Raw genomic sequence first — 19,726 nt, 5'->3', positions numbered from 1 at the left:
TGATAGAATGTGTGGCAGCTACATGAGGACAAGTTCACTCACGTGGAAAAATTTTGAATTATAAGTCAGCCTGTTTTCTTGCACTGAATAATCACAAATTTTCTGGATACTGACTTCATATTGCAGACTTCTATTGACAAATTCCTGACCAATGATAAAGATACAATGGGAAGTGCTGATTGTACATACACTGGCCAGGGCTACATATTTTTTTAAAATTAAAGAATTGTTTTAAAGATTTTTTAAAAGAATTACACCAGAAGAAAGTAAAAAAGATTAAAATACTAACATAAATGTTATTAAAAGCTTCTCAAACATACTGCTCAAACATGGAGCAAAATGTATCACGGACTCATAAGTACCTGATTACAGCATTTTCTAGCTGTAAGATTTTGAAAATAAGCAAGTGACACAGCACTGACCTTGGGTAGAGTTATTTCTCCCTGAACAGCAATTATAGTAGACATACTGCATAGTATCTTTGTCCCAAAATTAATTTTCTAGAGCAAACCCTACTCAGAAAAAAACATATTTGCCTACTATGGAGATAGCAGTAAGAAAACATGTCATGACGTCAGTAGAGGCTATGGCTGGCAAACTATTTTATAACCAAAAACATGTTTGTGTTAAAACATGTTTGGAATGTGACTCGTTTGACTAATGAAGTATTTCATTAGCAATTCTCATTATTGAAGGCATATGCGGAAGAAAATAAATAGACTCCACAACTGTGAGAATGCAGAGGGAGGGCAGACATGCAGAAGAACTGTGCCCAAACCAATTTCCATGCTTGCGATTGACTGCCAAAAAAATCAGGAGTAAATTGAGCATGCGGAAAAAGCCATTGACTGCTAAGAGTACAAACACTCTGTACAGTAACCATCCAGATCCATCTACCTGGTATTAGGGAATAAATTTTAGTGGGAGGAAGAGATTGCACAGGAAGTGTGACTTAGGAACCTCCCATTCATATTAAAGAAGTGACACCCCCCCCACCATCATCTCCGCTTTTCCAACATGGTTTTGAATCCTATTCCACTGTCTTATATGACCAGGAACATCTCTTGAGAGTAGAATGCAGGTTAATCAACCAAGAATCATAACAAGATCATAAGCAAATCTCTTTTTCCTTGATAGCTCATGAAGCGGCATATCACAGACATATGGCTTCCTCTACACACGCTTACTTGGGATAACTACTGCACAAGTAAATTGGAAACAAGGGACAGTAATTAGCACAACAGCATTTTGCATTTAGCCCACACTTGATTTCCATGGTATGATTATCTTTTAATTCTGGCAAACAGCCTATTTCTTCAAACCAACATGATTGTGAATATACACAGATACCACATTGTTCTTATCTAGTGGTGGGCGGAAGTATTATTGTCAATACTGTTCTTCAGAGTGACATCATCAGGCCGCATCCAATTAATCTCATGTTTTGCAATGATGGGACCTGGCAACTCTGGTTCTCCATTTGTGTTCTCATAGCCCCCATAAAATTTACAGGTATGAATAAATTCATAATAATTTATTTATTTGAGTATTTCTAATTTGCTTTGATCCCAGACGAGAACTCTAAAGTTGCTTACAAAGGAGCACAAAAAAAAAAAAAAACAAAAAACAAAAAAAAGAATTTAGGCAAATAAAACTATACAATAAATTCTCTCTTGTGATCCTTGTAATGGGACAATGGGTAGAATCTAGTTCTCCAAAGTGTCCTCCAAGCAGACTTGACAGATTGTTAGTTTTCTAAAGCCAAGTGGACTTAAAAACTGGGTATTTGAACTGGGCTCACCATATCCAAAGCAAGCCACAATTATTCTCCAAGTGAATATGTATTGTAAGCAATCAAAAGTCAGGGTCAACCCTTAAGTTAAGTAAATGGCAGAACATCCATTTCAGAGCAATGAGATCAGCAATTCAGGAGGATAAAATCAAAACCAACAGGGCTCTGAAAATTAGCTTCTTGAATCATGAAGGCTAGGAGTCATTTTCTAAAAAATTATTCGTGCTTCCTCTTCAGTACAATATTGTATTTTTATTAATCTCTTGGCCGGCAGCTCCGAGCTCTTTGCGTTCTCTTTTTTTACTGACCTGACTAAATTGATCTGTGGCCGTTTCATCTTTGAAGTATCACTGCTTCTGTAGACAGCACATCCTTAAAAGCACCATAAGGAATTTACACAGTGAAAAGAAATTAGGATGTTACAAACATTACAACAGTGTCCAGGGGGCACTAAAAAGGTTGGTACATTACTTTAACCAAATCCAACAGGAGCAAAAAACATCACATTAATTTCACCATCTGCTACTTTTGGGTAATAATTATAGATGATAAAACTCAAGATGCCCATGTACTAGGGTACAAAATGGAGAAACATGATTAGTGTGGTGTTCTGCGATGCCCTGAATATTAGAGGAAAGGTTTTGAAAGACCTGGTTGCAAGAGTAGAAAATTTATTTTACTGAAAAGGATAAGTAGCTGCACCAAGCATGACTTCATGTATGTCAGAATAAAGCATTCATGATTCAGACCCACCTCCAAGTACCGGGATCAGACTTTCCCCCAGTGTCTACAGCAGGAGACTACAACCTTTTACAATTAAAGAGAGGTATCAGTGTGAAGGCAAAACCCCCCGTCTTCAACCTATTCTGAAGGTCTTCCTGGGGTAAGAACCATTAAAAGGAAACATTGGAGGGTGCTACTGCCCGAGACTCTGTACCGGCGCTGACAGAGCCTGACAAGTGGAGAGGAAGTTCTACTCCTGGGGTTCTGTTAAAGTTTGCATTGATAAAATGGTATGTTGGCGCTGTTGGGGATCAGGCATTGGGGGAAGGGATGGGGCGTTCTTGGCCAAGGTCAGAAGGTCCAAGAGGATCTGCCTTACCTTGAGAGGGATCTGCTCATCCTTAATATGTATTAGCCTTAGAACTGGCCCAGTATATATCCTGGCCCTCACCAGATACTCATCCACAGAAGCATCCCAACTTTCATCAGCAGGGCTGCCAGGGGGGCGGGAAAACAAAATTTCTGGTGCCCAAGTCAGCTGGCGGGCTCCTGAAGCCAGTATCATGCTGCATTCATCAAATGCACCTCCATTTATTTTATTTCTAATGCAATCCTGCACTGCATCCACTGGGAGCACAGGGAAGGCAGAGCACAGTAAAAATCAGTAGCTGTGACTACCTGCTCCCTGTGCCTTTCTGCACAGTTTATTACAAGGAGGCAAAAACTTGCACATCCCGCCAAGCCCACCAACCAAGCCAGCAGTGGAGCAAGGCAAGACCAGCCAGCACAGCTCATGGTTGCTACAGCCATTGCCAAGATAAAACCTCTTAACTAAGTTGCTTTTTCCAGCACTCTGTTTACCTCTTCCTTTCCCTCCACCCAACTCCATAGTTTTGTCTGCTCAGCCAGATCTTGCAAAGGGGTAGCCCTGTTAATGTGTTGTAGAAAATAAAACAACATTTTCTCTTTTCTTAACCTCTCTTCGTCTTTTCCACACTTTTCTCCTCTGTTTTGCTATTTTCGTTCATGATCTACTTTCATTTCTCTCCTCCTTCTAATTCCCCCCTTTGTCAGTCTTGTTTCATCCCTACTCTGGTTATCACCTTAATAGTAGTATAGCAGCAAACCCTTGTTAATATTATGAACAGAATTGGGGAGTAAATACTTCCCTATGTTCTAGCAAAGTAGTAACAGGATGCCCCTGCTTCCACCATTTACATGCATGGTAATAGGATGTTGATCTGTCTTAGTGGTTACACATGTGGAACAGAAGTTAGAGCTTCTTCCCCCTTAATTAGATGTAATTACATTTAAAGCACTACTCAGGCAGTGAGTTGTTGTTATTATTGTATTGGTGGGACATCTAATATGCTACTTTGCTCCTGTAGATATTAAGCTCCATGTTATATGACAAATGACATCATCGTTTTAGAAGTATTTCAGCATAATCATCTCAATGATCGCAGTACTTCTCCTCCAGAACAACTACATAATCAATTTGCTTTCGTTATTGTGCAAGGTAGAGGTACGAGGGTAAAACGGAAATAGATTTCTTAATGATATATTTACTAAAGATTTATTGTGACATAAAGTTTTTTGTGAACTAGAGCCCACTTCATCAGATCTAAGACATGTATCCTATATTGGTGCACACATATATGTGTGCACAAATATAAAATTACAAAACTAGACACATGGTTTGGATCAGGGTCATATGGGGAGGCAGGTGGAATCTTTGTCTGGGAACCAATGGTGGCTCTTGGCAGCACTGTTCATCAGTGAAATCTTGAAGGATATTATTAGGCTTGCCAATTGCCCAGTGGAGGCATTCAAATTCATAATTTGTCTTGAAAGCCATAGCTTAAAAGCATGATACAAATATGTTGAACAATGTGGAGGCAAAACCTTTTGGCAACCCCTAGAAAACTGATTATTTTTTGCAGGGCATAGCCTGAAGGGATATACCAAAAGCTGACCATGCTGCATAGATGATCTGGGTCAAGGAATTTTGTCACCTCAGACAAAGTATACCCATTAAAGTATACCCATTACCTTCTGGGTCCACGCTGCCCACTTGTCCAACCAACACAAGTATGGGCCCAGGAAGGGATGCCAGCTACCTCCCAGGCTGCTAATGGCCAGGAGCAAGCTCATCCTCTGCAGTGCATTGACACCTATGGGGTTTTACCCATTCTCAGTTTCCTCGCATCTAACTTCCTGTTGTTTCGGGGGGGGGGGGTTCAGTTCTGCACCTCTAGTGGTCAATTTGATACAACACCAATTTTTATCAAGTGCAAAAAGCTGCTCATTTAAACTGCAGGGAGAAACACTTAATTTAGAGCTGTGTGGTGTCAAATTGACCATCAGAGGGAACAAAACATGTGCAGAACTGAAACCTCTGCCCCTCCCCAAGAAACAGGAAGTTAGATGTGAGGAAACTGAGAATGCACAAAAGCCCTTTGTCCTTGTCCCTCCCCCAACCAGTTGCTTGTATAGTTTATCAAAAGAACTTGCTCTTAGCCAAGAAAGAACTTCTGGTACTGTGTTACAAGAAGCCCTGGTTCAAATGGTAAAAGGAAGTAAGAAAAAGTCTCACAGAAAGAAGCTTGCTTCTGGCAACATAGAAGACAACTGTCATTAGGCACAACATTTCACTTGCTGGGGACCTTCAGGTACTTCGAGTTTTGCACCCCTGGTACAATGAATGTGGTTTTGCAGACCTGGAGACCTAGCCAAGGGACCAATGTTAATAACTGCATCAATGCTGTCAGTTTCTGCATAATCATATCCTACCAAAGTTGGCCACATTTACTATGTGCTAACTTAATCTTACAATTTTCAGCCCATTATTAATATCTAACGGTAATTTCCCAGCCATAATTGCACAGTCTGATAATTTTCTTTAATTAGGATCCCCTTTGTTGCTCCAAGCTGAAACATAAACAGAACTGAGTCAGCTGGGGTGGGGGAAGGAGTGTTTTTTTGCCTTTCCCAGACTGCTGGGGAGAATCAACTGAGGCTGCTATGTGAAAGAACAGTGTTTGAGGGTGAGTGGGTGCTTGCAGCCCGCTGGAGAGTTGTTTCTATTTGATTCTGTTTCTTTTGTCTGGTTTGTTACTGGTTGTTGCTGTTTGACTCCGGTTAATTGCTGGCCCCGCCGTCTTTTGTTGCTGTTGAGAGGCAGGGTCTGTGAACCTTTGAACTCTATAGATTCCTCCTCCTCAGAGGTGTGAGCCAAAGGGTGAGAACCAAAGGGCTCTTGGCCTTTGGCTCTTAGCCTGGGGATAGGGCCTGGGGCCTGTGTTCAGCATTGGAATCAGCTGCCTAGGGAGGTGTTGAGCTCCCCCTCACTGGCAGTCGTCAAGCAGCGGCTGGACAAACACTTGTCAGGGATGCTTTAGGCTGATCCTGCACTGAGCAGTAGTAGATGAGTAGACTGAGTTGAAGTAGATGGTCTCTATGGCCCCTTCCAACTTTATGATTCTATGATATTTTGGAAAGAAAATTCCCTCTATATACATTTTTTCACAGTACAAAACAGAAACCGGTAATTAGAAGCCATGTACTTATGCACAATAAAACTGTGAGCTAAAATTAATAAAGGGAAAGGTAACTAACCTTTAAATCCTTTTCAGTTATTCCTAGTAAGAAAGCAAGAATTATTGGGTATGGCTGTTGATAACATGTAGGTGCCCTGTTTAATAAAAATTAAAAAGATAAACGTGCTCATTCACTGCCCTAGCACAATCAACAAGAGTGCAATTAATGCAACTCTAAACCTTTGCCAAAAGCCTTAAAATAATTGGAAGAGGCTAAACTGGCTTACAGTGCATTACATAAGCCATTATGTATGGCACACAGCTCCTTTTCAGTTTTTCTTTCAGCCACAATAATCTAATAGATAGGATGCTGGATCTTTACAGGGATTCCTGTCTCAGCTATTTGCAAAGCCACTTCCTTTATCCCCTTTAAGCCCTCAAAACCTGCTGCATTAGCAAAGCATTTACAGAATCATCCTAATAATAGTTGTGTTGCCATCAAGTTGCAATGTACTCATGGCAACCCTAGGAAACGGGGCGTTCAAGGCAAGAAATGAGCAAAGATGGTTTGGGGGAGGGGCTGTGGCTCAGTGGTAGAGCATCTGCTTGGCATGCAGAAGGTCCTAGGTTCAATCCCTGGCATCTCCAGTTAAAGAGACTAGGCAAGTAGGTGATGTGAAAGAACCCTGACTGAGACCCTGGAGAGCCTCTGCCGGTCTGAGTAAACAATACTGACTTGGATGGACCAAGGGTCTGATTCAGTATAAGGCAGCTTCATGTATTCACTGCCTTCCTCTGCATAGCAGTCCCTATCTTTCTTGGTGGTTTCCTATCCAATTACTAAACATGGCCGACTCTGCTTAGCTTCCAAGCTTGGATGAGAGTGGGCTAGTCTGGGCTATTCAGGCTGCTAGTGCTAGAATCATCCTAGCCTTACCTTATCTTGCCATCAGATTTTCCCCCTATCCCATTCTGTGTTCTCCATATTCCTGCTACTATTCCACCTCTACTATTCTATCTATTCCCCTACCCCATCCACATCTGGTGCTCTGTCAGATGGGTCCAGGAGTCCGGAAGTCGAGAGATGACAAAGGTCTTTCCCTCGACTGATAGAGCCATGACGATGGGAAACCAAAACTTGTAGGGCCAGAAAAGGGTAATCAAGATGCAATCTGTACCTTTGTGCATTATCTTGGCCAAGGTTTTCCCCGTTAATGGGACTGGGGGAAATGCATGAAAGAGTGCATCTCTCTCTATTTCATCTAAGATCCATTCTCCAGAGAAAAGGGGTCCCTGCCAGCTATTGAACAAAACTGGGTGCTTTGGGATTGCCTTTGGTTGCAAATAGGTCTATCTCCAGAAAACCCCATGTGTGAAAAATATAGTCTAAGTATTGGGCCTTCAAACACCACTCACGATTTTTGACATGTAATCACGATTTTTGACATGATTAAGTCAGCTTGCACATTGAGCACACCAGCAATATGTATAGCTTTTAAGCTAGGAAAAGAATCCACAGCAGGCCTGCTCAATGTGGGACTTCACAGAAGACCAAAGATGAACTCAGTTGTACAGCTTCTTCCATATGACTACCATGTCTGGACACTGATTTGTAACCGAGAAAGTCATGCTGTTCAGATAATGAAATACAGAGCTGGATGAGCTAACCGAAAACCATGGATAATCTCATCCAGCAGCTTCACACACATATATTAAATAGCATCAGCGACAGTACTGAACCCAACTGGCACAAGACATAATAGGTCGCAGAATATGACTCCGCGTCTCCAATAACAACTAGGGGTTTGTATTCGGATATGCCAAACCGGAAAACCCGAAAAAACATTTTTTGGAAAGGCAGTATTCACTTTAGAAAATAGATAAATAAAAGTCTGCTTATTATGCATTCCAGTAACTGGTGGCTCTCATCTGGAAAAGAGTTGGGTGCTTCTGTATGACTCCTTCACAAGGATAGGACTTAATTTTGTTCTGTGTACTTAAAGCATCTATGGAAGAGAGTACGTTTTCCTCTATTTTTCCCCAAGTATGATTATTTCTAGAGGTCATGCAAAGATATTCAGGAGCTCATGGTCAGTGAAGTCAGATAGAGGCATCCCAGGTAAAATTTGCAACCCCAACTGTTGTCAGGAGCTCTAATGGGGGTTGTGACACAAAGCAAATCAGCTGAAGGATCCAACAAGATCTAGCCTGATTCCAGGCACTTCCATCTGACCAACATTCTGGTAGAATAAAGACTACACTATCTCTGGGAATTTGACCTCTGCCTATGTTTGACCTCACATTTCACCTTCTTCTCTGATTGCCTTACTAGTTCTGATTCATTTCTTGGTCCTGTGCATACTTCTGCTTAATCCCAGTCTGCCTCACAGATCCTGACTTCTGGCCTGACCCAGCATTGCTACCCTACCGACCTGTCATCTGCCTCCGATCCTTGCTTCATCTTAACTCTGACCTGACTTGGACATCTCTACTTTATCTGAACAGCCTCCCTGCATTGGTATCTGACATACCAAATTCTGGATCTGTCAAGTAAGGAGCAGACTGACCATCAACAGTATTGCTTTCTTTCAAAACAAAAACAAAGGCAAGACATTGATGAGGTCACTTTCAGAGAAACCTTTTATGTGAAGCTGTCCTCATCTGTCCTCCTCTCAGGATAGGATGAGGCTAATTTCTTCCTCTTCACCAATGTTGATCACACTGAATCAAAATTATTCACATCATCTTTGGCAGGAGGCCATGGAAAGGGTAAAATCCATACCACTTGGGGATTTATATCTTGAAACTAACACAATGAATTCTTACATGAGAGTGTACATTTCTGTCTAGCCAGTTTAATAAGCTATTTGTGTGCTGCTCTCAATGTTGTTTCTCATCTTGTCAAATGCAGGAACCTTATTAGAGTTCTGTGTTACCTGTCTTCAGCATCTCTGGACTGAATTTCAAGTAATCGATAACATTAGCAACCTCATCAAAGTTCCTTTAAAATCCTCGCTGTCCTGACTTTAAAAGCCACTTCTGCGAATTACTAAAGCTGCAGGGCAAAATGGAGAGAATTTAACACATTTAGGCTTAAATTACCACTTTCTCTCAGATGTTCATAAACAAACATTCCAAACAGGGCAAACTTCTACATCATATTATAAATGTTTAAAAAATTGGGCAGAAAAAATATCCTAAATTAATTTTGCCATCAAATTTAACAAAAGGCAAATCAGTGATTGGTTATTCGCTGTTTAGTGTGCATAAGAAACTAATATATTACAAAACTCTGCTTTTTCAATAATGCAACATGATGCTGTAAAAACACAGACAGTGGGTTGGATCCAAAAATGCACATGCACAATGAGAAATGTCTTAGGCTTGTGCAAAGGGTTTCTGCGGATTTCCCAATTCAGATGCAGTCACCTTTGCCACATCTTATGTTTTTCCTAAATCTCCCACCCTCAGGCCACTTTCTCTCTCGTGTTCCAGAAGGTTTGACCTTGTTGATTTGGATTTGCGTTACTAAATTTCTGTTATAAGCTTTTGCACATAAGTGAAAAAGTTCTGATCCATTTCTACCTTCTCCTCACTGCTTCATGATCTGAGAGAAGTCAGATGGAAGTTTTCAGTTCTCTTGTCCCCACCATCTTATGAATGAGAGGTTAATGTAAATATTAATTCTAAAATCCTGTTGCACTATTGGTTAGTATTTTGACTAACTGACACAGATGGAAGTCTAATTAGTCACAGTACAATAAGTACAATGTTAATAGTTTTATATAGACGTGTTAGCCAAACAAAACAAAACAACAAAACAAAAGATGTGTGTGTTTTGCAACCCTTGATTATTGAATGTGGATCAGTTGCCATCTTGTTATAGGGACTGAACTGGAGAGCTGATACCTGGGCATAATCTGCATAGAACCACAAAGGTTGATACATCACATGAAGATGATTTATACTGACAATTGGTCTATCAAAGTAAGTACTGTCTACTCAGCCTGACAGCAGCTCTCCAAGGTTTCAGGCTGAGGTCTTTCAGACTTCCTACTCCTTGATATTTTTTTAAAAAACTGGAGATGCCAGGGATTGAATGTGGGAACTTTTGCATACAAAGCAGATGCTCTACTCCTGAGCCACAGCTTCTCCCATCTTTACATGGCTTAAGTTTCAGTGTAGCTATGATCTTCCTACTCTACAAGAGACTGAAGTATCACATAAATACGGCATAAATAAGGCATCTTAGCCCTTTTCAGACATTTGATCCACATGTACCAGGAGCATGTGTAAGCATGATGTTCCTAATATGTGTGGTCACCATTTCATTCAAAGAAAGAAACAGGATCTTCTAGGCATGCACAGCTTTAGTGCATGCTACACAAAATGTTGATCAATGGTCAAAACATCTTGAAGTTGTACACACATGCAAAATCAGATGAGTGTATCAGGTTAGTTTCCCAACAAAACATAAATATACTTTATGGCTATGCACACCAAGTGTTATTGTTTCACCTTAATGTTTAAAGCAGATATTGAACAGGCAGATTACACCAGGTCCCACTTTTCTTGGCCAATTATACAAGTAGGACATGTATAATCACAAGAGTATACTCTGTATAAAGAAAAAGTGACATTATCAGTTCAGTGCAGGTTTCCTTGGGGTGCTACATACTAAAATTTACCCCTCGGTTACAAAACACCCTAGGAGTATATGCCTCTCCCTGTGCAGTCACTACAATTTTTAAAAAAAGGTAAAGGTCCCCTGTGCAAGCATGGGGTGACGTCACATCCCGACGTTTCCAAGGCAGACTTTGTTTACGGGGTGGTTTGCCAGTGCCTTCCCCAGTCATCTTCCCTTTACCCCCAGCAAGCTGGGCACTTCATTTCACCGACCTCGGAAGGATGGAAGGCTGAGTCAATTTTGAGCAGGCTACCTGAAACCGACTTCCGTCGGGATCGAACTCAGGTCGTGAGCAGAGCTTTTGACTGCAGTACTGCAGCTTACCACTCTGCGCCATGGGGCTCCTAATCAAATATGATCGATGCTATAGGCTTTGCAAAGTTTCCTTATCAGTATAAGCGCGGCTCCAACTAACCTTGCAGAGCCCCAGTTTGCCTGCCGGTGCTGGGGAGGGCGAGAGCAAGCCGGAGTTTGTGGGGAGGCTGGTGGCCGCTGGAGCGTGGGGAGCCAAGGGCTGACGGCCAGAGATGGGCTCTCCCATGTCTGTTCGAGCGGCTGGCATTGAAGCAAGGGTGGCGTCTCAGCCTGATGCCATGTGCTTTGCAGCGTGTTCACCCAGGTGCTGGGAGCCTCGCTTTGAATGAGCCAATCAGGCTCGAGGCTCCCAGGGGGCGGGCCTCCTGGAAGCCGGACCTGGGTGTTCCACTCAGTGCTGGCTTCCCTGCACACACGGAGGCCTCGCCTGCTTCTGCCCTCATTCGGCTTCCGTTTGACCCACCTGCCCACCTCTATAAAATGTTTGGTTTGTTGGGCGTTATGTTTGTCACAACTTTGGCAGTTTGGCATCAGGGCCAGATCCAGTTTGGGGGGAAAGCTGGCCTGCATGCCCCTTTTCCCTGCATGGAGGATCCCATTAAGGGATTTTGGGGGAGCCCGGAGGGGGAGATGTCAAGACGGGGGCCTGCCAGGGACAATCCCAGCTCGGGGCTGTCAGGATGGCCTCCCTCCAAGTGGCAGGGGACCACACAGCTGGCTGCCTTCCTCGTGAGTCCCAGGAACTACCATCTCAAACTGGTCCCAGCAGGGGTGCTGGGAGTTGTGCATCGGCCTGCAGAGGTGGCAGGTCGATGGAAGGATAATGCCCCCATGCCATGTCAATGCCTTAGTGCTGCAATCAATAAAGTTGTGGCCATTTCCATCCAAACTTCTTTGCATGGGTTGTTGGGAGGCGGCGGTGCCGCTGGGCAACGGGGCCAGGTCTGGCCCAGGGAGCGCCCGATGCAACTAGCCACTAGGCTGGCAAACCATTTCCTGGTCAGCCTTCCTAGCCTATCCAAGTAGGTCTACAACATCTTTTCAAGATTTGTTCTTCAGCCCTTTCCCTTCTTTACAGAAGCACATTTCTACTCAATTTAAATGCCATCTAAAGTGTGAGCTTGCTTGATAATTAATGTACTTACTTCTTTTACAGAGTTTCTCTGCAAGAACTCAACTGATAAACCAGTCCCTTTTGGGGGGCACACATTTCATTTTAAAGAAAGAATTGTGTAAAAACGAAGTACTTTCCTGTGCCATTTGATATTATGATACAGCAATTTACCTTTAATAGTTTAACCCTAGGCTACATTCCAGATATGTGGGAACTTTCCAAATGGCAAGGGAAAAATGGATGCTAGAGCAGCCCTACCAGCAATAGATAAATAAATAAAAATCACAACATTGGAAAGCCAAGTACTTATCCAAAATAGAACAATGGGCTAGAAAACATCCAACAAATAATATTTCTGATCATTCAGACAACATGTCCTGATAATACACAGACAAAACAGTATACCTTACATGCCAGTCTTATGACAGTTGACAGGCCTCCACCAAGGACTGGGAACTCCTGTACACCCGGGTCCTGCCCCCCACATACCAATCAGCTGGGCAGCTGGGAGATTTACCAGCAGTGGGGGGAAGCTTCAGTTGGCATCGCAGCGATGCTGCTGGGAACATGCCGATGTCACTTCTGGAGCACACTAGAAGTGTTATCATCATGTCACTGGCAATGCAGGACGTTCTGGTATTTGGGCGAAATCTTTGTGGTACACATGGCTTCTATCATAGAGCTTTTGCCTAAATACCAGAGCATCCCCATGTCACAAGCAATGCACCAGAAGTGATGTTGCCATAATGCTGGCCTAGGCCTCCTCCTGCTGCCAGTAAGTCCCCGTCCACCCTGTTGGTTGCCAGAAGGCACCTGGCAACCGTAAGTCTTATATATATTTTCATTTTAGACAAACACACTGTCAAGCATCGATATTTTTTTACAGGACATAGAAGTTCCTGGAGGAAAACTGACAATACTGCAGATTTCAAAATGGATGAGCAGTAGCAGTCACACATTTTAATCCATCTTCCTTTAATGTAAAACCAACATCTCTGACAGAGAACTCATTTCCAGTGCTGCTTTAAGAGTACCAAGCCTCATTTGTATTTGCTAAGGAAAGACATTGAAAACAGTGCATGCTTTCTGGGTGTCATTTCTTATATTACCTCTTTTTCTCAGTGCTCAGTACTGTAATACAAAAAGCCAAACAAATGTTTATGGGCAAAAGTTTCAAGGAAGCTTCAAGCTCCAACAGAGTTAACATCTTGCTATCAAAACTTAAGGAAGCTTACACTAAATCAAATGTCTTTCCATGTACCCTTTTCCTTGCCTTCGTGCTTCCTAACGTTTGCAAAAACACTGGCTCTCAAAACTGAAAAAAGCAAGTTGAACTTGGAAATACTATTCTCTGAAGCAGCAGCTTGAAACAAGGTTTAACACAAAACACATATTAGTCTTGTAGGATGGTTTCCAGTCAAGTCAAAATAATTCAATACTCTATCAATCTGAATGGAGACCACAGTTTTCAAAGGATTCTGCTAGCACCATAGCATTGCTGCTTTGCTAAGTATTAATAGTCTGATGAGCCATATAACACATCACACATGAGTGACATTTCTCAAACTCACATGGCACGGTTCGGAGGTAGAGGTTGTCTCGGATGATCTGCTGCAGCTCGTGGTCCACTGAGCCCTTCTGGAACCGTAAATTGAGGTAGTGACGAAGATCCTTATCCACAACGCCTCCTGGTAAAGCCACAAAGTACATATTGGTCAGCAGGAAAAGAGGAACCAATGCATAATTTCCTCTTAAAATTAAATTTCTGTCTTTATTTATAATTGCATAAATTAGTAACTCCCAAGCTCTACAACCTCACATGGCTTTGTACTACCAGAAAAGAGACTTTCCCAACCCAACACAACCCTCCAAAGTAGGCCACAATTTCACTGAGTGTGCAAATAATCATCAATTGTCTAGCCTTGTTAAAGACAATAAGCCACTGATCAGCTGCTTGATTAGGGTTGCCAGGTCCCTCTTTGCCAATGGCAGGAGGTTTTTGGGGAGAAGCCTGAGGAGGGAAGGGTTTGGGGAGGGGAGGGACTTCAATGCCATAAAGTCCAATTGCCAAAGCGGCCATTTTCTCCAGGTGAACTGTTCTCTATCGGCTAGAGTTGTAATAGCTGGAGATCTACAGCTAGTACCTGGAGGTTAGGAGCAACCCAAGACAGCACTATAAACAAATTTCTTATGCAAAAAGTTTATTTTATAGTGAAAAAGTGCAAAATATATACAATTATATACAAATAAAGATACAACAAGATACAAATGTACAATAAGCAATCCAAAAAAGACTATAGCAAGGATATCACGGATCCTAATTAAACAGGTAAGTCACAATATACGACCCACTTAGGTGTCTTTTGATAAGAAGTCTCTGATTAATGCAGTAATTAAGTCCAGTTGTCAAGCAACTATATGCAAGAAAATGGAAGAAAGCCACAAAGGGAAGATGCCAGACGTGTCGTCTAGATCAGGACCACGTTTCGCCTATGGCTTCATCAGTGACCTGTATCTGTGTATCACAGCAAACAATATACAAAAACATCAGAGCTACTCACAAAAATGCAATAATTTATGACTATGCCAACATTAAAAAGAATATAAAGAATCTTACCAGTAATAAAAGTATTAAAACCCTAATAGATAACGTTTCAAGAGGACCACCAATAGTTGTATATGGGTCTCAAAAGGACAGAGTGAATGTAAGAAAGAAACCATGGCAGTTAAAGGTAAGGAGGTTCGTGGTAAATCAATTGCAGCTGCAAGACTGAGCATGATGAAAGAAAGCTCTTAAAGGGAACTTAGCCTAAAAAGCAAGAATAATCAACTTCGTTGTTTAATCCATCTGGGGATAATGTGCCCATGAGAAAAATCAATTTGGTCTCCATTTGATGCAATATTTTTTGTATATTTTGCGTATCATGAAGTCTGCCGCGAAATTGCCATAAAACGCAAAATGATAAATCTCTGTCGCTATGTCCTTTCTCTAGAAAGTGCGCAGTGAGGGGCGCTTCTAAATTTTTCAAACGAATTCTAGAACAACATTCAGCAATTCTAGTCCTCGCTGGTTGAATAGTGCTACCAATATATTTCAAACCACATTTGCATATTACGCAATATACCACGTTTTTTGAGGCACAATTTAAAACATGTCTAAGAAAAAATCGAAACCCAGTGGTGGTAGATGAAAGTTCCTTTACTAAATGACATAAATTACATACCGAACAATTGCCACAACGGTGGTGACCTGTGGCTGGAGGCAAAAGTAAAGAAGTGGAAGAAGATGGCTGAATAGAAGTATCTGTGTGGATCAGGAAGTCTCGTATGGATCGCGGACGACGTAAGCCACACACAGGTGGACCTTGGCAACCAGCTAACGTTTGTACTAGATGCCAATGCTTTTTGACTATGTTATTAATCATGAAAGATTTAGGGCTAAACTGTAAAGACCAGGTAATATTGGTGGATATAGGGGATTGTTTTGATTCCAGTAAAACTTTCCTATCTGTCAGGTCGGCTCTAACTCGAGCTGACTGTAAAACCTGGGCAGGATATCCTTTAGCCACCAAGGCATTACTCAAATTAGTAGCTGTACGTGAATAATCTGAATGAAACGTGGAGTTCCGCTTTGTCCTTAAAAAATGACTGTAGGGTAGATTTTTAATTAAATGCGGGGGATGAAAAGAAGAAAAGTCCAGACCGGCATGCTTTGATAGGGGTTTGGCATAAGATTTAACAGCTAAAGTTGACTCTGTAGTCAAGAAAACCTCCAGATCTAAAAAGGGAATGGAAGTATCACTATATAAGCCAGTGAAGGCTAAATGGGTGTGACAAGTGTTAATCCATTCTAAGAACTGTTTATAAACAGTGATTGTCTAAAAATTAAAAAATAAAACAAAACACCTGTAAATCAAAATATCATTCAAAAAGGGATTATTATGGAAAATGAACCGGTTTTCAAAATGAATCATAAAGATATTAGCTATGGAGGGAGCGCATGCCGCCCCATGGAAACTCCATCATCCTTACAGCACTGAGCCTTTATATTTGCAGGGAGTACCTGGAGGTTGGCAACCCTATGCTTGATAGTGATGGGAAAATTAAGGTGAACGAGTCTAGCCCACTCCCATTTTTCTAACATGGTTGTGCAGGTACAACTCCAGCACCTTGATTGGAATAGGTATCATGTATACAGAACCTTCATGTAGTTAAGGACATTCCATACCTAAAGACATTCCAAACCTGAGTGAACAATGATCAGCTGCAAATGCAAGTGGGTTTTATGTACACAGTTCCATTGCCAATACAATCTAGATCAGGGGTCCCCAACATGGAGCCCATGGGCACCATAGTGCCCACCAAGACTTTTCCCGGTGCCCACCAAGGGTTTTCAGAAAGTGGGCAGGGTCAGGTGGAGTTGCCCAGCAGGGCTTCTGATTGGCTGTGCAGATTTTTAAAAAATTCTTCAGCAGCAGCTGCCACCATAGGATAAAGATCTCCACTGTGTGACTGAAGGTAAGTTGTTTGTATGCAAGACATTTTTAAAAAAACAATATAATAATTCTGGAAGGCATGCTTAAGAGTTACTATCAGAATTATGCATGACCTCACTGCCTGACATTTTGTGGTTGGCTCCACCTCCTGCGGCAACCACAAATATCCAAACCAAGTTCCTCCAACCAGACCTTGTGACTCCCCCCCACCAACTTCAGGACTTCATAAACCCAGCACTTCTGTGATTGCTCATTTATTACAGATAAATTAACTTGAGAGACAACGGCAGGAAAATGCTCAGCAATTAGCAGTCCTTCCTTTCTGACTGGCTGAAAAGAGTAAAAGTCTTGTGACTCCTCGCAACACAAAAATATGCAGAGTGATACGGATGCCTCCAGACATTGAAAAATGCCTGTTATATGTAGTTTGGAATAATAAACATGTACCATTCACCTTGTAGAAAGGACATGACTAAGCATGTTATATTTAATACTTGGCAGTAAATTTTAAACCCTGCTTTCCTAACCCCGAGGAAACAGAATATCCATCAACATTTTTTCAAATTTGGCCAGTGCTATTTACAAATACATTCCCTACATACGCTGAATATATTGGTGTTGCTGACTTCAGTTAAAGGCTCAGATATTTGCACACTATGTGCTTAGCACACACTTGCACTGCACCATGGGTTGTCTCAAAGAAATATATACCATTACAGGGCACTCCTATGCAGTATTACTACTGTCTAAGCCCACTGAAATCAGACCAGAGCAACTTTGAAAACGGTTCAGAAACTTCAACTGATTAAAAGTGTGGCAGCCAGGCTACTGTCAGGGGTTGGTTGCAGGGATCTGAAAGATCTGCACTGGCTATCCATCTGATTCTGGGCACAATTCAAAGTGCTGGTTCTTACCTTTAAGGCCCTAAACAGGGATCTCCTCCTGTACTATCCACTCTGCCTGAAGCACTGTTCTCTGTGCCTCTGCTTTCAGAGGTGAGGGGGGTGAATACAGGGCATCTTAGGTGGTGTCACCATGCCCTTGGTACACCTTCCCCCTTAAGGCTAGCCTAGCACCTACTTTACTGGGTTTTTTTTTACTTTACATCTTTTTACCTAGGCTTTTAATTAGGGTTTTAGCTTATCAACTTTTCAATGGTCTGCTTCTGTTTTATGGATTGTTTTATGCTGCCTGTGTTTTTATGCTGCCTGTGTTTTTAATTGTAACCTCAAGCAGGGCTCTGAAGAGTGGCATATTTTAAATATATAAATAGGACTGCACTATTTATCAGTCTTATGTCCGTGGTTTTTTGTTTTTGCTATCATTTAACACACAGAAGAAAACAGCCAGCTAAGGATGGAGTAAATAGACGTATGGTGAGGTTGGGCAGAGCGGAGATCACCAGGCCTTTAAGGATAGGCAGGAAGATCTCTCATTTTACCACAATCAGCACTGGTCCAAGGTTTATGAGGCTCCTGGGCAGCCAGTTTATGGGGCTTCTGCACACTATCAGGCCCCGTCATACATGTAGAGGAGTGGGGAATCAAACTCAGTTCTCCAGATCAGAGTTCACTGCTCCAAACCACCACTCTTAACCACTACACCATGCTGGTTCTACGAGCTCAGTCCCTCCCTGGGCATGGTATCTTCCCTTTTATGGGATTCCCTGGCCCTCCCCACACCTGGCCTGTATCCAGTCACCTTCCACTTGCTCCATCTGGGAGGCTATAAAAGGAAAGGGAAGCCTTCCCTGCCTTTCCCCCCTGCTGCCTGCCTCTGTGTCCTGCTCCTTCCCCGGCTACTCGGGGTTCCCTCTTAGCTTCTCCTATCCTGGCCTTCCTCAAGTTCGGGCTTGGTCTTGCCTTCTGACTACAACCCTCTCTGCCTGGCTCCCGGCAGCCTTCTTCTCCCAGCCATCTTCGCATGGGTGAGTCCAGCCCCCAGGGTTGGGCAATTTGCTGTTGAGTATCTTTGCATTAGCTACAGGATAAGAGTCTTGTGAAGACTGGTGTAGGGCCACTGCTGCATTTCAGTTTTATTTCATAAGTGTGGGCCTTCTTAGCAAGGTTATGGAGAGTGTGAATTAAGTGGTTCCCATAATATTCTTGTCCATAATGCATGCCTGTTTTAAGTAGGGCAACCAGCAATGATGGCAGACTCTTAACTATGGTTGAGGGCAATTCCACAGACTAGGTACACTTGGACATAGTCAGAACTCCACTTTGCATGTTTCAGCTTTGTATTTAGCAATAATGTATATTAGTCTATAGTATTTTAAAAAATATCCTCCAGCTTTGTCCCCTTCTCCAAAGCTACTGACAATATCAATTGCTGAGATATACAATAAAAGCCAAGCATGAAGGACATTGAACAATCCGCAACTCATTAAAAGATCCAAACCTAGAGAGGATAATTTTCATTTCTGGAAAAAAATGACAAAGATAAACATAAGGAGGTTTGTAATTTTCTCCAGTCCAGGATGTTATAAAAGTAGACTTTTGCAACCCACAGATGATACAGATGAAGCATTATCACTGAGTTTTATTTCTTATTGCAGGGATGGTTATAAAACAAGCATTTCTCTTTCTATTGCTATTCTCACACTGTAACTGAAATATTTCTTAGCACAGAAACAATTTTGTTTCCATATAAAATATATTTAAGAACATGCATTTCTACTTATACATCTTACATCATATCTGTTCTGTGAACAGAACTTGGTAGAGTACCTGTTATTTTTACTTTAACACAATACCTCAGACATGAAAAATTGGCCTTGGAGATCCCAAGATTAGAAATAAAACCATTACTTTTGCAATGAGGCTCTAAAAATCCTCTTTGTAAACACAAATCATGAGTTCAGTAACTCAAGCTATATGCCTCACAACACTTTCATTTCCTTAATGTAGATTCTTGTGGTCATGATAACTCACTTAGCATATATAATTTTGCAATAGCATATATACTTTTGCAAAGATGATTCTGTAAAATGGTGACAGGCCAGAAGTTCAGTACCACGTGAACAGTAGCCGCAAAGATGAATCTATCATGCAAAAACCT

The 19,726-nt window shown here is 41.9% G+C and overlaps 1 protein-coding gene across 2 annotated transcripts in view; it reads right to left on the bottom strand.

The window, feature by feature from the left end:
- Window positions 1–19,726, bottom strand: part of MAGI2 (membrane associated guanylate kinase, WW and PDZ domain containing 2) — a 723,148-nt gene that overhangs the window by 525,156 nt on the left and 178,266 nt on the right. For both annotated transcript variants that reach the window (XM_056845941.1, XM_056845940.1), the window contains one exon: window positions 13,742–13,858. In XM_056845941.1, coding sequence (XP_056701919.1) covers window positions 13,742–13,858 — 117 coding nt within the window. The remainder of the gene's footprint in view (window positions 1–13,741; window positions 13,859–19,726) is intronic.

This window comes from Euleptes europaea, chromosome 3 (genome assembly GCF_029931775.1).
Source record: "Euleptes europaea isolate rEulEur1 chromosome 3, rEulEur1.hap1, whole genome shotgun sequence".
In the NCBI taxonomy this organism is placed as follows: domain Eukaryota; kingdom Metazoa; phylum Chordata; class Lepidosauria; order Squamata; family Sphaerodactylidae; genus Euleptes; species Euleptes europaea.
Note: the sequence above shows the minus strand (reverse complement) of the source record. Positions and strands in the feature narration are given on the sequence as shown.